The sequence below is a fragment of the Vipera ursinii genome, assembly GCF_947247035.1.
Source record: "Vipera ursinii genome assembly, chromosome: 4".
In the NCBI taxonomy this organism is placed as follows: Eukaryota; Metazoa; Chordata; class Lepidosauria; order Squamata; family Viperidae; genus Vipera; species Vipera ursinii.
In genome coordinates, this window is record NC_139514.1 from 15126834 (window position 1) to 15145705 (window position 18872).

General features: G+C 42.0%; 1 protein-coding gene across 1 annotated transcript in view; it reads right to left on the minus strand.

The window, feature by feature from the left end:
• Window positions 1–494: 494 nt before the first annotated feature.
• Window positions 495–18872, minus strand: part of PGR (progesterone receptor) — a gene marked incomplete at its 5' end in the record, with an annotated part of 92927 nt that continues 74549 nt past the window's right edge. The window contains 4 exons of the mRNA XM_083361767.1: window positions 495–1172; window positions 2676–2833; window positions 6398–6528; window positions 9158–9302. Of these exons, the coding sequence (XP_083217893.1) occupies window positions 1017–1172; window positions 2676–2833; window positions 6398–6528; window positions 9158–9302 (590 nt within the window). The 3' untranslated portion in view covers window positions 495–1016. The remainder of the gene's footprint in view (window positions 1173–2675; window positions 2834–6397; window positions 6529–9157; window positions 9303–18872) is intronic.

Here is an 18872-nt window from a genome sequence, read left to right on the forward strand (position 1 = left end):
AAAAAGATTAAGATTTGTATGAGTTGGCCTTTGTGCCCTAATTAGACGGATTGGTGGAGAAGCACCCGCCTCTGGAATAAAGACACATTCTCACATTTTGCTGGTGCCTTGTGATTATTCAAACAAGGCTCACTTTTCACTTCCTTCTGGAAATTAAAGGCTCCCATCCCTTACTGCAGGGGTCTTCAAACTTGGCCCTTTTGACTTCAACTCCCAGAATTCTTCAGCCAGGCACGCTGGCTCAGGAATTCTGAGAGTTGAAGTGCACAAGTCATAAAAGGGCCAGGTTTGAAGACCCCTGCCTTACTGCCTCTATAGGAGATTTGAGTCTGAAATGGTTTCATATGCAGCTGAATTCATGAGGAATATTTATATACATATACACATGTAACCACACACAGAGACAGAAACGTAATAAAAGCTGAAGTTTTACTCCATTATAGCAATTTAAAAATGAATAATATGAAGGGAAAATGTACAAGGTGACTTCCTGTTCTTAAAAAAAAACAACCTTATCTCAAAGGGATATCTGAGCAGAAATTTAATCAGGCCTATTATAAAATACTTCTTATGACATGTATTGGTCATTCCTTGGGCGAAAAATTCTTGCAAAGGAATTTTTAAAAAAGTGAAGCGGGCTCAGCAAGTAAAGGTTTGCAAGCAAAGTGGACTGGCTCTAGATTTGGCCAGACACCAAAGAGATCCATGAAATCAGTGTAAATTACCGATCCATGTTTGACCTCTCTCTGATTCAGTGTGTTGCTTCTAAGTATGACCGAATCCAGGTCTTATCCATAAAATGTAGGCATACAAAATGACAAGAATTGGGGATGTCTCAACACTGCTAAATCTCATCCATCCCAAAAAAAATCTCCAACAATTTTTAAAAATACACAATTTCTGTATGTTATCTCTACAAATAATGAAAGTGAGAGAGAAAGAGAGGGAGAGAAAGAGAGAGAGGAGACATAGGGGTGGGTGGGATGGAATTGTGGACAGACAGATGGAGAAGCATGTCACTTTTTGTGAAAGAGAAGTGGTTTCACCATTCCTGCCAATATCTTCGGAAGCTGGGCAGCTATCACTTCTGACATCATCTCTGGGAATTCAACACTCAGCGCCCGGGACTGAAGAAATGTGTTGAGACAGTATAAGTGAAGTTGCTTCACAAGCTATATCAAAATAAAATAAGAGAGAGAGGAGGACAGAGGAAAGAGATGAAAATTATATTGCATTGGGTCAAATGGTCCCTGTGTTGTGCCCTTAACCTACATTATTGTTTTGACATATACATTGAGTAAGCATGATGCCGAGCCAAAATGGGATTGCTTACTGTAAATTAGTACCATGTTGGTGATCTGTAAACCAAGGTTTATTTTTGTTTAGCAAAGGATGACTTAGTAGGTTTGTGTGAAGATTCTGTACTGTATTGTTAATCACTGATTGGCATGTGGCAATTTGTTAGCAAAAATGTGTTAGATCTGACTCTACCAACCCAAACTGACCACTGGGTAATTACACAATAAAATCATTTGTGCAATATACACAATTCTTCAATTTGAAGTTGTAATGGCTTGTTACAAACCCAAGTGTCATTTATCCTTGCTATTCTGCTTTAAATCTCAGTTAACTGATATTATCTGACCAAAGGCTGATGCAAATTCAAGCTTGTAATACTCTCACAATTTAACCAATCACAGCATAACTCAGGAAAACGTTTCTCTAACTTGGTAGCTTTAAGATACGTGGACTTCAATTCCCAGGTGGCTGGAGAATTCAAGGATTTGAAGTCCACACATGTTAAAGTTGCCAAAATTGAGAAACACTGGCTTAGGGATTCGTGTGAATTAAACCCATATGGCCATTTTTTGATTCAGTGTACCATATGAATCCAGAAAGCCTCCCAAAAGTTAGAGTTAAATTATATGGGAATGCAAGCAGAACCAGCCACTTTGGCTTACTGAAATCATACTATACAACTCCATTTGGTGCAAGAACAACATATGAATACAATATTATTACTCCTAACACTTGTTTTTGGCCAGTGGAAGATCCGGGTAAGTCAAGGGCCATCCTGATCTATAACTGATATGCCGAAGGGCATGCTCCAGAAATGGAATGAGGCCAGTACAAAAGCTAAATATTATACTCTGATAGTTATTCCATTTAACATTAATTAATGCCAACCAATTCAGTCCAGCTGAAATGATTGCAAACTGCCTATCTTGAGTGATCAGGAAAAAAAATGTAAACAGTCTAATTAATCCTTGGATGACAGACTTCCAGGAATTCTCAGAGGTGTGGGCTAAATTGAGAAATTGGGTGTACACTCACAAAAGAATGCCATTGTGAATTAAAACCTACAATCTGAAGAGAATTAGGGGAATGAGTCTGGTCTCAGATTGCACAGCCTTCTCCATAACAGAATTTTCAACCTTCAGCACACTGGCTGGGAACTTCTGGAAGGTGAAGTCCACATATTTTAAAATCACCCTTTTCATTTTTTTCCCCCAATTGATAAAAGCAAAACAAAAAATAGAGGGAAGAGATTCACTTACTTCTCCGTTCTCTAGAGTATCAGACCATCTGGCGCAAAACAAGAGTAATATCACAGTTCCCGAGATAGTACAAAATTATATTACAATATTATAATATAACTATAAAAGAAAACTTACATCATGCATGGAGTCCATAAGCTTTGTGAGCTGGTAGAAACGCTGAGAACTGGCTACAACCCCTTTCTGTCGCAGACCAATTGCTTTCACCAGCTCTCGGATGTAACTGGTTCTCATCTCATCAAACTGATTTTGGCTTCTGAGTCCTTCCAAAGGAACTATGTTTTTGGAGGAAGAAAAGGATATTTTTACCTCTGAAGCTCAAATTTCAAGCAATAGAAATACACTGTTGTCTCAAATCCATTCAGACTCGACCATTTTGAAACATGTATTCTTCATTAGCCAAGTTTTGAGACTTTAATGCTTGAATCTTGTACTGATTGCTAGTAGTCATAAAAACAGAGACAATCTTTTTATTGCTATTATATTTTACCACAGTTAAGATCACAATTAAGGTGTGCGAATGAATGACAGACGAACTAGTTGAACCAAGCATTAACCATTGATGCATCAATTTGAGTTTGTCTCTGATTACTCAAGGGCCAACTCACTCAGCATTGACAAGGGAGAATTGTCCCTACAGTGCAAGCAAGCTGTCCCCCACCCACCCACCCACCCACCCACCCCGGGCGGCATTACTTGCAATGTAGAAGTGCAAATCTCAAGTAAGTGCTATGCAAGTGGTCCTTGACTTATGTCTATAAATTGGGACCGATATTGCCATCATAAGTCAGAGTAATTGTAAAATGAGATGTCACATGACCACACCAATTTATGAAGCAATCCCGGCATTCTCCACTGTGGATGATAAGTGAACACCCACCCCAATTCAAGCCATTCTGGGCTTGGTCCTTCCCAGCCCCAAGCCTGAGTAAGATAAGAGACTGCCTTCAACTCCCCCTCCCCGTCTATTCTTCCTCCCCAATTGCTTTTGGCTGTCTTGTACCCTGCCTTGCAGGACAGCAAGCAACCTCAGAAAGTGCAGGTCTGGGGCTGCTTGTCATGCCCCAGCAAGCCTCAGCTGCTCCAGCCTACCCCAACAAACCACAGCTTCCTTCTCACCCCAATCCCATGGGCTCTCCAGCCCAGCAAGCTTCAGCAAGCATTCCTTTGCTCCCCAGTCTGGTCTAGCATGCACCAGAAAGCATTTGTTCACCCAGCTGTCTCCTCTCCCACTTCCCTGCAGGGACCTTTCACATTTTGCTGTCTCCTTTTTGGATCCAGTTTCTCCACTGAACGTTTGCCACTTTCCCCCCCCCCTCCCCTTGTTTTTAAAGCACTTTCTTCATAAAGCTACACTGTCTTCAGAAGGCCTTTGGAAAGAGAGCATAGCTTTCTGAACACTGCACTGTCTTTGAAAAGCCACGCTGTCTTTGGAACAAAGCGTTGTGTAGTAGACAGTGCAACTTTCCAAAGTCTTTGGAAATAAGGGGGAAAAAGGTAGGAAAAACAGGAAATATTTGCTGGACAAGCTAAGTCTGAAAATGGACAAGGGCACAATCCAGATCTCTAGTTGTTGTTTTTCAGATTGCTGATTTATTAACCAGGACATAAATTTAATATTAAGATTTAAGATTTAAATTTAATAAATTTAAATCTATTTTTAGAGGTTTCGGATTCCCAGTCTGCAATTTATTGTCTTTTCTCTCATCAATAATTTACTTGAATTTTCCCTTACTTTAGAATAGAATAGAATAGAATAGAATAGAATAGAATAGAATAGAATAGAATAGAATAGAATAGAATAGAATAGAATAGAATAGAATAGAATAGAATAGAATAGAATAGAATAGAACAGAACAGAACAGAACAGAATAGAATAGAATAGAATAGAATAGAATAGAATAGAATAGAATAGAATAGAATAGGAAGGGACCTTGGAGGTCTTCTAGTCCAGCCCCCTGCTCAAGCAGGAGAACCTATACCATCTCAGATAAGCGACTGTCCAGTCTCTTCTGAAAAATCTCCAGTGATGGATCACCCACGATTTCTGGAGGCAAGCTGTTCCACTGGTTAATTGTCCTCACTGTCAGGAAGATTCTCCTTAATTCCAGGTTGCTTCTCTCTTTGATCAGTTTCCAACCATTGTTTCTCATCCTTCCCTCAGGTGCTTTGGAGAATAACGTGACCCCCCCTCTTGTTCGTGGCAGCCCCCCAAGTATGGGAACACTGCTATCATGTCTCCCCTATTTCTTCTTTTCTTTAGACTAGCCCAGGGGTAGGCAACCTTGGCTCTTTTATGACTCATGGACTTCAACTCCCAGAATTCCTGAGCCAGCATGGCTCAGCATGGAAACCTCTCCCTTTCCCCTCAGCATGGCTGGCTCAGGAATTCTGGGAGTTGAAGTCCACGAGTCATAAAAGAGCCAAGGTTGCCTACCCCTGGACTAGCCAGACACAAGTCCTGCAGCCGTTCTTGGAGCAATAGGTTATTACATTGGGGGGGGGGAATCACCAATCTTTGGTTGTTTTTGTTTGTGTTCTGCTTAAGAGTTTATTTATTTAAAACATTTATATAACCTTTATATTTATATTCATACCCAGTCACATTATTAATTGTTGCTGTTGCTGTTGTTTTGTTATTGTTGCTGTTGTTACATTTTCACAACATGATCCCCATTATTTATTCATTTTTATTTTAATTCCATTTATATCCCGCCCTTCTCCGAAGACTCAGGGCGGCTTACAAGCTTACCTCAGCCCTCTATTGTGATCCAAAAACGATGATACATATGAGAAGAAAATGTAGACTATCTAACCCCCAAGAGAAGTCTCCTCCTCCTGATTCCCCTGAGCCTGAGATCATGGCTTTTCCATTTCATTAGAGCTAAAGAGCAATTAAATATTTAATCATATTTCCATGCAGCGGACTGCAACCACTACAAAATTAACAAGACCACTTTCCAAGAAGAGCGATGGACATTGTGGCTTTATTTGCACAATGCAATGCAGCCCTTTGGATTCAAATACAAAAAGAGTCCTCTGGAACACACAGAATCTTCAAAGCCTACAAGTCTTCAAAGTAGTTGTGTCTTTTCCAGCACTCGGCTGTAGCTGGACAGTAGTGTCATTCCAAGAAAAGGCACAGCTAATTAAAACAGTTGCAGACAGGAGCTACCTATATATTCCCAAGTGCCTTCTCAACCCTTATTCAAGTATCATACCTTATTCAAAGTGCTGGTATCATGAGTCCAACAGCGGCATAGCATTGGATCCCTCAGATACTACCTTGCAATGGTTTAATCCATGTGGACATCTCAAGAAGTCCACCCCACCTCACCAGCAACAGAGGGTTAGGGGGAAATAGACCACACAGCATTTCTTTGTATTTTTAAATAGAGTTGCACTTTTTTTAACCTGCTTGAAACCTTTTGCTCTGGGTGGATCATAATACTGGGAATGCATGCATGCATGCATGCATGCATTCATCCATGCTTTTGGCTGAGATATTTTTCAGACAGAAAGCTGAGTCAAGGCCCATATTTCTGCTGCCTTGGGACACTTGCCTTGACTTCCTTTCATTATGTTAACTCTGGCAGACACCTTTCTTTTCCTCACATTTGCTGAAATCCTAAAAGGACAGGATAGTCTTAGAGAGAAATGAACTGATAAGTAGATAATTTGCACAAGACCTTCTGCATTCAACAGGCCAGCCCCACAACAGGATTCCGTAATGTTATTGAAAACTCTGCTTCTTTTCACCCAGGCACCTGGTTCAGTGAGAGGGGTAGAACTTAACAACAATTTTGCACAAAGAAGGAAAAAAGGTAGATATGGCTTACTGGTATTCAGGAGGAGCAAGGCTTTCATGCAAAGGAACTCTTCACAGCTTACTTGTAGCTTGACAAACTCTTGTGGAATTTGCCACATGGTCAGGCACAGAGAATAGAACGATGATTCTTTCATCCTCTGTCTTCACATCCCCCAGAAAAGAAAAGCAAAAGCTGAAAAAATAAGTATCAGGCCTGTGGGTTCTTTAAGGTTGTTAAGGATTTGTTGTGCAAAGATCTCCTTGTGCTACCAAAGAGTTGCACAGACAAGGAAGGGTACTGAGAGCAGCAAGAGTAACACAGTAAACACAAGAGTACACTGAGTTGTAAAAGCAAAAAGTAGTTTACTTTTGAGGTGGTGTAAAAACAAAAATGCACAGTCAAAAATAAACAGTCCAAGTAGCAATCCAAAATACAAAGTCTTCTTACCGGTCCAGAGGTCAATACACAGTTCAGGTAACAGAGCAAAACAGTAACAGTAGAGAGCAGTGAATTCAGACAGAGAGAAGCTACGTTACTAGCTCACTCTTATGGCCATGAGAACACTTACACACCCATTGGCCAATTAACTTCTTAAAGTCATAACATTATGGTTAATATATTTTCAACCCAACATTGTAGGCTAACACCATATGCCTAACATAGGTCCTCACTTTGCAAAATGGTACTACTTGGGATATAATTCTTATACCAAGCCAGAATCAAGATTCAGTGAAAAGAAGGCTGAGCTGGGAAGATTGTCTTCAACCAACATTTTTTTTAACCTGGAGAATCAATCTTCTTTCCTGGGGAAGAAGCTGCATTAACTATTCTTGTAGGCCTCAAGCTTGTTTGCCTACATGAAGTGGTGGGATTCAGCCAGTTCGCACCACTTTGGCAAAACCGGTAGCTAATTTTTTGTTGCCCAGGCCCAGAATGGACTTCCGGAAGCAGCATCCACACAGAGAACCAGTTTTTCACATATTTTCACATATTTGAATCCCACCACTGCCTACATAAGTCCCCATTCCCTGAGTCCTTCGGGAAAGAGTGGTATATAAATCTAAATAAAATAAAATAAATATAAATAAATAAATAATCCAGAAGCTTAGAGTTATAAAAGTGTTGTCTAGATCTACAGATAGTCTTCAACTTTCAACCCTTTGTTCAATGACTGTTCAAAGTTACAAAGGCATCGGAAAAAGTGACTTATAAACATTTTTCACATTTAGGATCATTGCACCCTCCCCAAAATTTTGATTTTGTGACCAAAATTTTGCTCAAGTAGTAAATTGAGGACTACCTGTATATTCTTTAATAAGTTGCAGGAAATAAGTCCGAATAAGTACACATCTAATAAAATAAGAGGAATTTAAATATATTAACTTTCAATTAGTCAAAATTCAACTTTACTGTTACTTTTCATACTTCTGGTTTGGTTTGGTTTTTTTTAAAAAAAACTGAAAATATTTTGTAGCCCCTTGACATTGTGCCTAGTGGATAATATAATTCTGGAAGCTGTAGTACCAACATATCAGAGGTAGGTTTTTTTTATATACAAGTTCTGCTTACTTAACATATGTATAGCTTTGTATACATAATATGTCATTCTTGTCCAGAAGCGATATAGTAATGAACTGCATCAGAAGAGGACCAACAAAGAAAAAACTGAGATGCCTAAGGTCATTCATCTCAACCAGGCTATGACGCAATGCTACTTCTGAGTGATACTGCCTTCTAATTATAAGAATCTGAGCTGTTCTCAGATCTAAACATTATTTTGAAGATCCAAGAGGTTTCTATGATTTGAAGATACTTTTATTAGTCAGAATAACAGAGTTGGAAGGGATCTAGTCTAACCTCCTGCTCAAGCCTATGCCATTTCAGACAAATGGTTGTCCAATCTTTTAAAAAAACCTCCACAACTTCTGGAGGCAAGTCATTCCACTGATTAATTGTTATAAGTGTCAGGAAATTTATCTTTAGTTCTAGGTTGCTTCTCTCCTTGATTGTTTTCCATCCATTGCTGCCTTCAGGTACTTTGGAAAATAGATTGAACCCCCTCTTCTTTGTGGCAACCCCTTAGATATTGGAACATTGCTATCGTGTCACCCTAGTTGTTTTCATTAAATTAGACGTACCCAATTTTTGCAACCATTCTTCCTCTGTTTTAGCCTCCAGACCCCTAATCATCTTTGTTGCTCTTCTCTGCACTCTTTCTAGAGTCAAGTAGATTCCCACTTCAGAATCTCTCCTGATCTGAGACAGTCAATGATCGATGCACTGCACATAAGCTGCTCATAGGAGCATTACATAATATGATAAAGCATCACAATCAAAGTCACTTCCAAAACATACACAGCCATGTGCTTAATTTCCAGTCCATTAATTTAAAACTGGTTTCTGCTAGTGAATCACATAAAATATTGATCAAATTACCAACTCAACAAATGAAAACTCTGCTTTATTTGTCTCAATAATACCTTGTCTTGACAATAGTTTTCTAACTCGTAACACATTCTTAATACTACACTGGAGACTGAATTGTTTTAATGACAATGCTGTACTGTTAAACCATTTCAGCTATTTAGAGCTACAACTTGGGAGAAATAATATGTAAATAAGGAAAGCAAGAGAAAAATTTAAGATTAATAGGGACTTTGGTTGTTTTTATTGGAATATCATTGTTTATCTTTTATTTTGAACTGTTGCCCCCCTTTAAAGCTTTATAAATACAAAAACAGGCTATTAATTAAAAAAGTGAACATGTACAACACCATAAATCATACTTACTCATTGAATATTAAATCAGGAGCAAAGTACAGCATTTGACCACTGACATGTTTATATGATCTCCATCCCAGTGCAAAGGCCATTAGACTCATCCATGAATACTGGATAAGAGTTATCTGGTCATCAATATGCAAGTTCCGGAATCCTAGAAAGAAAAAAAGGAAGAGGAATGCTAAATTCTTCAGATACTCCCATGTTACACCTACATATATATATGAAATGAGATTTTGTCACATTTTTGGTTTACTATCATGTATGACAAGCAGGCTACCCCCACTTAGCTTAGACTGGGCCAGTATTTCAGTATTGTCAACTTTAAGATGTGTGGACTTCAACTCCCAGAATTCCCTAGCCAGGATGCTGGGGGAGTTGAAGTTTACATACCTTAAAATGGCCAAAGTTGTATTGTTACAACAGAAGAAGTTGTACATACTTAGGAAATAAGAGGCCCACACTATAATCTCCTTTTTCTCCTGGCTTAGAATTCATACAGAAACAGTAATTAGGGTGCATCTTAGAATGACACTAAATCCAGGAAACACCCGGAAAAAATCAAGTTATGATATAATTATTGTAAAATTAAAAACAGTATCTTTTAGTCACCTCAACTCCTACATAAGATGTCTCCTCTAGTCATTCAAGTTTATGTTTAGTGTTTGCAAAGATGAAAAGGCAAGCAAATTTCTACTTCAATTAGCAATGATATTTCTTCAAAGTCCCAACTTTACCTTAACTATTTTAGGAAAGTTTTAAACAAGTAGACAAATTTAACACAAATTTCATCCTTCATTTCTTTACTTATTCAGAGCAGCAATCAGAAAAGAAGCCAAGATGAACTAAATAGAGTTACAAATGAAGGAAAATAGGGCTAAGATATATCAAAGTCAAATAGTCATATATAGATTTCCAAATACCTAACCCACACACTTAACAGCACATATATGCCTACTGTTATATTAGTAAAACATCTGAAACATAACAATACTTTATAAGGATATCTCTTACTAGTTTAGATTTTAAATCATTTAAGTTTTTAAAAACAACATTGTCTTGGCTCCAGTCACTGAGAGTCCCATATAAGCCAAAATATGGACTAGAATGGTTGAATTCAGCCCATCCAGCTTCTGTTTACTGGTCCTGCATTTTAACATTTATATCACCCTGGCTATAACTCTTGTCATCCTTATCCATCGTGTCGGCTAGCCACAGTGAGTGCTGGCAATGAGAATTCTTATCCAACTTAGGCACTTTAGAAAGAGCTGATGTTATCCAGAGACGGTATTTACCGTCATCAGCCCTGTTTTGTGGGATTCTATTAAAAACTATCCCCTTCATGGATTACTGCCTTGTCGTGGCGAAGGGGCTTGCGTAATTCAATGAAGCTATGAGCTATGCCGTGCAGGGCCACCCAAGATGGAAAGGTCATAGCAGAGAGTTCTGACAAAACGTGATCCACTTGTGAAGGAAATGGCAAACCACTCCAGTATCTTTGCCATGAAAACCCTATGGACAGTACCAAAAGGCAAAACGATATGACGCTGGAAGATGAGTCCCTCAGGTCAGAAGGCGTCCAATATGCAACTGGGGAAGAGCAGAGGGCTAGTACTAGTAGCGCCAGAAAGAATGAAGCGACTGGGCCAAAGCCGAAAGGACGCTCAGCTGTGGATGTGTCTAGTGGTGAAAGGAAAGTCCGATGCTGTAAAGATTTTTTCTCCATAGGAACCTGGAATGTAAGATCCATGAATCAAGGAAAGCTGGACATGGTCAAACAAGAGATGACAAGACTAAACATCGACATCTTAGGTATCGGCGAACTAAAATGGACAGGAATGGGTGAATTTAATTCAGATGACCATCAGGTATACTACTGCTGGCAAGAATCCCTCAGAAGAAATGGAGTAGCCTTCATAGTCAATAAAAGAGTAGGAAAATCAATACTGGGATACAATCCTCAAAATGACAGAATGATCTCAGTTCGAATCCAAGGGAAACCATTCAATATCACAGTAGTCCAAGTCTATGCCCCAACCACCAGTGCTGAAGAGGATGAAATTGACCAGTTCTATGAAGCTCTACAGCACCATATAGAACTAACACCAAAAAATGATGTCCTTATCATCATGGGGGATTGGAATGCCAAAAGATAACCGGAATAACAGGCAAGTTTGGCCTTGGAGTACAAAATGAAGCAGGGCACAGGCTGATAGAATTTTGTCAAGAGAATACGATGGTCATAGCAAACACTCTTTTCCAACAACCCAAGAGACGGCTCTACACATGGACATCACCAGACGGTCAACACAGAAATCAGATTGACTATATGCTCTGCAGCCAAAGATGGAGAAGCTCTATACGGTCAGTAAAAACAAGACCAGGAGCTGACTGTGGCTCAGACCATGAGCTTCTTGTTGCAAAGTTTAGGCTTAAATTAAAGAAAGTAGGGAAAAGCGCTAGGCCAGTCAGGTATGAATTAAATCATATCCCTGTTCAATATACAGTAGAGGTGGCAAATAGATTTAAGGAATTAGATCTGATAGACAGAGTGCCTGAAGAACTATGGACAGAGGTTCGCAACGTTGTACAACAGGTAGCAACCAAAATCATCCCAAAGAAAAAGAAATGCAAGAAAGCAAAATGGCTGTCTGAGGAAGCTTTGCAAATAGCTGAGGAAAGGAGGGAAGCGAAAGGCAAGGGAGAAAAAGAAAGATATGCCCAATTAAATGCAGAATTCCAAAGAATAGCTAGAAGAGATAAGAATGCCTTCTTAAATGAACAATGCAAAGAAATAGAAGAAAACAATAGAATAGGGAGGACCAGAGATCTTTTCAAGAAAAGTGGAGAGATGAAAGGAACGTTTCATGCAAAAATGGGCATGATAAAGGACCAAAATGGCAGGGACCTAACAGAGGCAGAAGAGATTAAGAAGAGGTGGCAAAATTACACAGAAGAACTATACAAGAATGAGCTTAACGTCCCTGATAAGCACAATGAGGTGGTCACTGACCTCGAGCCAGACATCCTAGAATGTGAAGTGAAGTGGGCCTTAGAAAAGCTGAGCAACAACAAAGCTAGTGGAGGTGACAGTATTCCAGCTGAGCTATTCAAAATCTTAAAAGACGATGCAGTAAAAGTGCTATACTCAATTTGCCAGCAAATCTGGAAAACTCAACAGTGGCCACAGGATTGGAAAAGATCAGTTTACATTCCAATTCCAAAGAAAGGCAGTGCCAAAGAATGTTCAAACTATCACACCGTTGCACTCATTTCACATGCTAGTAAAGTTATGCTTAAAATTCTACAAGCTAGACTCTAGCTGAGCAACAACAAAGCTAGTGGAAGTGACAGTATTCCAGCTGAGCTATTCAAAATCTTAAAAGACGATGCAGTAAAATTCTACAAGCTAGACTCCAGCAGTATGTGGATCGAGAACTACCAGAAGTACAGGCAGGATTTCGAAGAGGCAGAGGAACTAGAGATCAAATTGCTAACATACACTGGATCATGGAGAAAGCTAGAGAGTTCCAGAAAAACATCTACTTCTGCTTCATTGACTATGCTAAAGCCTTTGATTGTATGGATCATAACAAACTGTGGCAAGTCCTTAAAGAGATGGGCATACCAGACCAACTTATTTGTCTCTTGAGAAACCTATATGCGGGCCAAGAAGCAACAGTGAGAACTGGACACGGAACTACTGATTGGTTCAAAATTGGGAAAGGAGTCCGGCAAGGCTGTATCCTGTTGCCTTGCCTATTTAACTTATATGCAGAGCACATCATGAGAAAGGCAGGGCTAGATGAATCAAAAGTTGGAATTAAGATTGCCGGAAGAAACATCAACAACCTAAGATATGCAGATGATACCACTCTAATGGCAGAAAGTGAAGAGGAACTAAAGAGCCTCTTGTTGCGAGTGAAGAAGGAGAGTGCAAAACTTGGGTTGAAACTAAACATTAAGAAAACCAAGATCATGGCATCTGGCCCTCTCAATTCCTGGCAAATAGATGGGGAAAAAATGGAGGTAGTGACAGATTTTATTTTCCTGGGCTCCAAGATCACTGCAGATGGGGACTGTAGCCAAGAAATTAAAAGACGCCTGCTCCTCGGGAGGAAAGCAACGGCAAATCTAGACAGCACACTAAAAAGCAGAGACATCACCCTGTCAACACAAGTGTGTATAGTCAAGGCTATGGTCTTCCCAGTTGCAATGTATGGCAGTGAAAGCTGGACCATAAGAGAGGCTGAGCGCCAAAGAATTGAAGCCTTTGAACTATGGTGCTGGAGAAGACTCCTGTGAGTCCCTTGGACTGCAAGGTGATCAAACCGGTCAGTCCTAGAGGAGATCAACCCTGACTGCTCTTTAGAAGGCCAGATCCTTTAGAACGCTTCGTGAGGTAAATCTCCATTGACAGTTCAGCACGCGGCAATTTGACAGCTGTCAAATTGCCGGCAGCTAATACGCAGGCGCAACGTTGACAGCTCCACGCGGACCCGAGCTGTCAGAAACCAACGCAGACGATTGGCCCATCCGACGAGCGGGAAAGCAGCGGGTCCAGGGATTGGCAGAACCAACGAACAGCGGGCTATATAAGGGAGCTGTAACCCCACTGCCTTGCCTTGGTGTACCTCAATAAACCTAGAAGCTGAACCTGCTGTCTCCGCGTAATCCTTGTCCCACGTATCTACCACTGGCGACGAGGATGGGATCCGGCTTGCTAAGCTGAAGTCACTGAGCTTAGGAAGGTTTCCTTCTGGAGGCTCTGAGCTAGTCACGGGAAGTTGTAACTTCCACCTCAAGCAAGCCGAAGGAGAACCGAGACAGCATGGCAGCTTTCGGCCAGATACACGAGTTTGACACTCGATTTCCCGAGCGTTGGGAATCACACCTTGGCCACGTTGAAGGCTACCTGCTGGTTAGCAAGATAACCAACGACCGGGCTAAGGCAGCAGCACTCTTGTTCCTCAGCGGAACCGTGGTATATGACGTGGCCGTCGGTCTATGCAGCCCAGAGCCGGTCGCGCAGGTGACCTACGCTGAGCTAACAGAAAAGCTCAGCAAGCACTACATGCCGACCCATTCCGAAATCTACTGGAGGGTCCAGTTCGCGAGGCATCGCCAAAGACCCGGGGAAACGGCAGCAGACTTCGTAGCTGGAGTGAGACAGGCCGCCAGATGGTGTCACTTTCCGGACCTGGAGGACCGGATAAGGGACCAACTGGTCATCGGCCTCCGAGACGAGCACCTCCAGAGGAAAATAATGGCGAAACCGTCCCTGAATCTAGCTGAAGTCACTAGGGAGATTCAGGCGTACGAAAACACCCACTCCGAAGACTTCGCCAAGGCTGAAAATAACCAAACCGGGGCCGTGAATCAAGGGGAAACAGTCCCCAGAGACCAAGGGGAAATAGAAGATCTCACCGACGTGGACGCCATCCACCGTCGATTCGAAAAGCTCCAAAGCCGAAAAGCCGACAACAGGGAAGGGGCAAGACCCAAGAACATCAACCGAGAGCCCCGAGTCACTTGTGCCAGCTGCGGAGGAAACCACATCAGATCCTCCTGCAGATTTAGGAACGCCCGGTGCCACAACTGTGGAAAATCGGGGCACATCAAAACAGCATGCAGAAGCCGCAACCGTGGGGAGCTACACGAAGTTGAAGCAACGTCCCCAGATATTCACAAGGGGCAACTCTATTAAGCACGTTACATCAGCTCCCTTCCACCCCTCCTCCAACGGGATGGCTGAAGTCATGGTAAGGTCCACCAAGACGCCCTCAGAAAAATTGTACAAGGCAACTGGCATCGCAGACTCTCCCAATATCCTCTCGCTCAGCACACCACACCATGCACCACCACCGGAAAATCACCGGCGGAACTACGATGGGGACGAAGACTGATCACCCGAATGGATAGAATGCACCCAGACAGAGGCAACATTGAAAGCGAACAACCCCTTCCATCTAGAACTTTTTCCATCGGCCAAACCGTATGGGCCCGTAACTATGCATCAGGACCAAAATGGCTGCAAGGCACCATAATCGACCAAACAGGACCACTCTCATACATTATACAGACTCAATCCAATGAACACATCCGCAGACACTTAGATCAGTTACGGAACCGACAACCCCAAAACATTCAGCCACCAACCCCGCCCCGCACATCACCCCCACAAATAGCAACCGGAACCCGTCAAATCCCCACATTCCACCAACCAGCACCGGGGGAAGGGGAACAAGAGAACGATGGAACTCCAAGATGCTCCAGCCGAAGGAGACAACCACCAACATATTTGCGAGACTATGAATGGCGGGGCAACACACAGCAACAGAGGGAGAGGAATTGCACCAGTTTGGGGGAGGGGTAAGGGGTGATATGTATTCATCTGTTAATTGTATTAAGTGTTCACATGTTAATGACATTATTTGTTAGTTATGTTACATCAAGTTTGAAATGGTTTTAGAACGCTTCGTGAGGTAAATCTCCATTGACAGTTCAGCACGCGGCAATTTGACAGCTGTCAAATTGCCAGCAGCTAATACGCAGGCGCAACGTTGACAGCTCCACGCAGACCCGAGCTGTCAGAAACCAACACAGACGATTGGCCCATCCGACGAGCGGGAAAGCAGCGGGTCTTGCCTTGGTGTACCTCAATAAACCTAGAAGCTGAACCTGCTGTCTCCGCGTAATCCTTGTCCCACGTATCTACCAATCCTGAAGCTAAAACTCAAATACTTTGGCCACCTAATGAGAAGGAAGGACTCACTGGAGAAGAGCCTAATGCTGGGAAAGATTGAGGGCAATAGAAAAAGGGGACCACTAAAAAAACTTTTTCTTATAATCGTGTCCATTCCGAAGCAACCTTTCCCAAACTGATACCCTTCAGCTGTGACATACTACTGTTTAACACTGTGTATTAGATTTATATTTTCCACTTCATTCAGGAGCTCAAGATGGTATATAAAGTGTTCCACTTTCCTATTTTTTTTCCCAAACAGTAATGCTGTGTGGTAAGTTGGGCTGCAAAAGAGCGAATGGTAGAAAGGTACTCATTGAGCTTCTGGGGCTGAGAGTGGACTACAATTTGTGTTTTCTCATTCCTGGACCAATATCTCAATTACTAGATCAACAGCTGTGCTTCCTTGGGATACTTTGAACAGAATAGAGCTGGAAGGAATCTTGGAGGTCTTCTAGACCCTATATCATTTCAGACAAGTAGCTATCCAGTCTCTTCTTTAAAACCTCCAGTGATGGAGGACCCACAACTTCTGAAGACAAACTGTTCCACTGGTTAATTGTTAGGAAGTTTCTCCTTAATTCCACATTGCTTCTCTCCTTGATTAGTTTCCATCCCCCAGCCTCAGATGGGTGACAGGAGCCTGGAAAAGGCCTCTGGTGCTCAGATCGGGCCACCAGAGGGCCACAGAAGCATCCCCCAGGCTCAGATCCCGGCAGCAGCAGCCTGGAAAAGGCCTCCGACATCCTGATCCAGCCTCCAGAGGCACATGGAAGTGTCCCCCAGCTTCAGTTCTGTTCCCTGTTGCAAAGAACAGAGGCCTAAAGTACCATGAGATCACGCAAGATCAGTGGCATCAGATCTTGCCCCACTGATCTCATGTGATCTTGCGTTACTTTAGGCCTCCATCCTCTGCAAACACACCAAAGGCCTGAAGCAGCCAAGAAAGTGAAGGATCTTGATCTTCGCAGGGTGGGTATTGAAGGCCTGGGGAGACCCAGGGTGGGGGTGGGGAGGGAGGGAATAACCAGGGTGAATGTTGAAGAGCCTCTGCAGTCGCTCATAAGGGCAAACAACCGTTGTAGTGCTGCAATATTTGTAATTTTGAGACTTGTACTAGGGGGCGCTTATCGCATAACATATATGTATATATATATACAGTCATGGACGAAATTGTTGACACCCCAGAAATTTTTCCAGAAAATCAAGTATTTCTCACAGAAAAGTATTGCAGGAACACATGTTTTGCTATACACAGGTTTATTCCCTTTGTGTGTATTGGAACACAACAAGAAAAGGGAGGAAAAAAGCAAATTGGACATAATGTCAAACAAAACTCCAAAAATGGGCCGGACAAAATTATTGGCACCCTTTCAAAATTGTGGGTAAACAAGATTGTTTCAAGCATGTGATGCTCCTTTAAACTCACCTGGGGCAAGTAATAGGTGTGGGCAATATAAAAATCACACCTGAAAGCAGATAAAAAGGAGAGAAGTTCACTTAGTCTTTGCAGTGTGTGTCTCTGTGTGCCACGCTAAGCATGGACAACAGAAAGAGGAGAAGAGAACTGTCTGAGGACTTGAGAACCAAAATTGTGGACAAATATCAACAATCTCAAGGTTACAAGTCCATCTCCAGAGATCTAGATTTGCCTTTGTCCACAGTGTGCAACATTATCAAGAAGTTTGCAACCCATGGCACTGTAGCGAATCTCCCTGGTCGTGGACAGAAGAGAAAAAATTGATGAAAGGTTGCAACGCAGGATAGTCTGGATGGTGGATAAGCAGCCCCAAACAAGTTCCAAAGGAATGCAAGCTGTCCTGCAGGCTCAGGGAGCATCAGTGTCAGCGTGAACTATCCGTCGACATTTAAATGAAATGAAACGCTATGGCAGGAGACCCAGGAGGACCCCACTGCTGACACAGAGACATAAAAAAGCAAGATTACAGTTTGCCAAAATGTACTTGAGTAAGCCAAAATCCTTCTGGGAAAACATCTTGTGGACAGATGAGACCAAGATAGAGCTTTTTGGTAAAGCACATCATTCTACTGTTTACCGAAAATGAAATGAGGCCTACAAAGAAAAGAACACAGTACCTATAGTGAAATATGGTGGAGGTTCAATGATGTTTTGGGGTTGTTTTGCTGCCTCTGGCACTGGGTGCCTTGAATGTGTGCAAGGCATCATGAAATCTGAGGATTACCAAAGGATTTTGGGTCACACTGTAGAGCCCAGTGTCAGAAAGCTGGGTTTGCGTCCGAGATCTTGGGTCTTCCAGCAGGACAATGACCCCAAACATACGTCAAAAAGCACCCAGAAATGGATGGCAAGAAAGCGCTGGAGAGTTCTGAAGTGGCCAGCAATGAGTCCAGATCTGAATCCCATTGAACACCTGTGGAGAGATCTTAACATTGCTGTTGGGAAAAGGCGCCCTTCCAATAAGAGAGACCTGGAGCAGTTTGCAAAGGAAGAGTGGTCCAAAATTCTGGGTGAGAGGTGTAAGAAGCTTATTGATGGTTATAGGAAGCGACTGATTTCAGTTATTTTTTCCAAAGGGTGTGCAACCAAATAAGGGTGCCAATAATTTTGTCCGGCCCATTTTTGGAGTTTTGTTTGACATTATGTCCAATTTGCTTTTTTTCCTCCCTTTTTTGTTGTGTTCCAATACACACAAAGGGAATAAACCTGTGTATAGCAAAACATGTGTTCCTGCAATACTTTTCTGTGAGAAATACTTGATTTTCTGGAAAAATTTCTGGGGTGCCAACAATTTCGGCCATGACTGTATGTGTGTGTGTGTGTGTGTGTGTGTGTGTGTGTGTAGATTCGGGTCTTTCCCCATGTAGGATTGAGGGTGTCTTGGCGACGTTTCGACGAGGTCCCACTCGTCATCTTCAGGCTGGTGTCTTCGGTTTTGTGCTTGTGCAAGCGAAGTGTGATCGGACCTGCTGTCTCTCTATAAATACTGGTGGGGATGT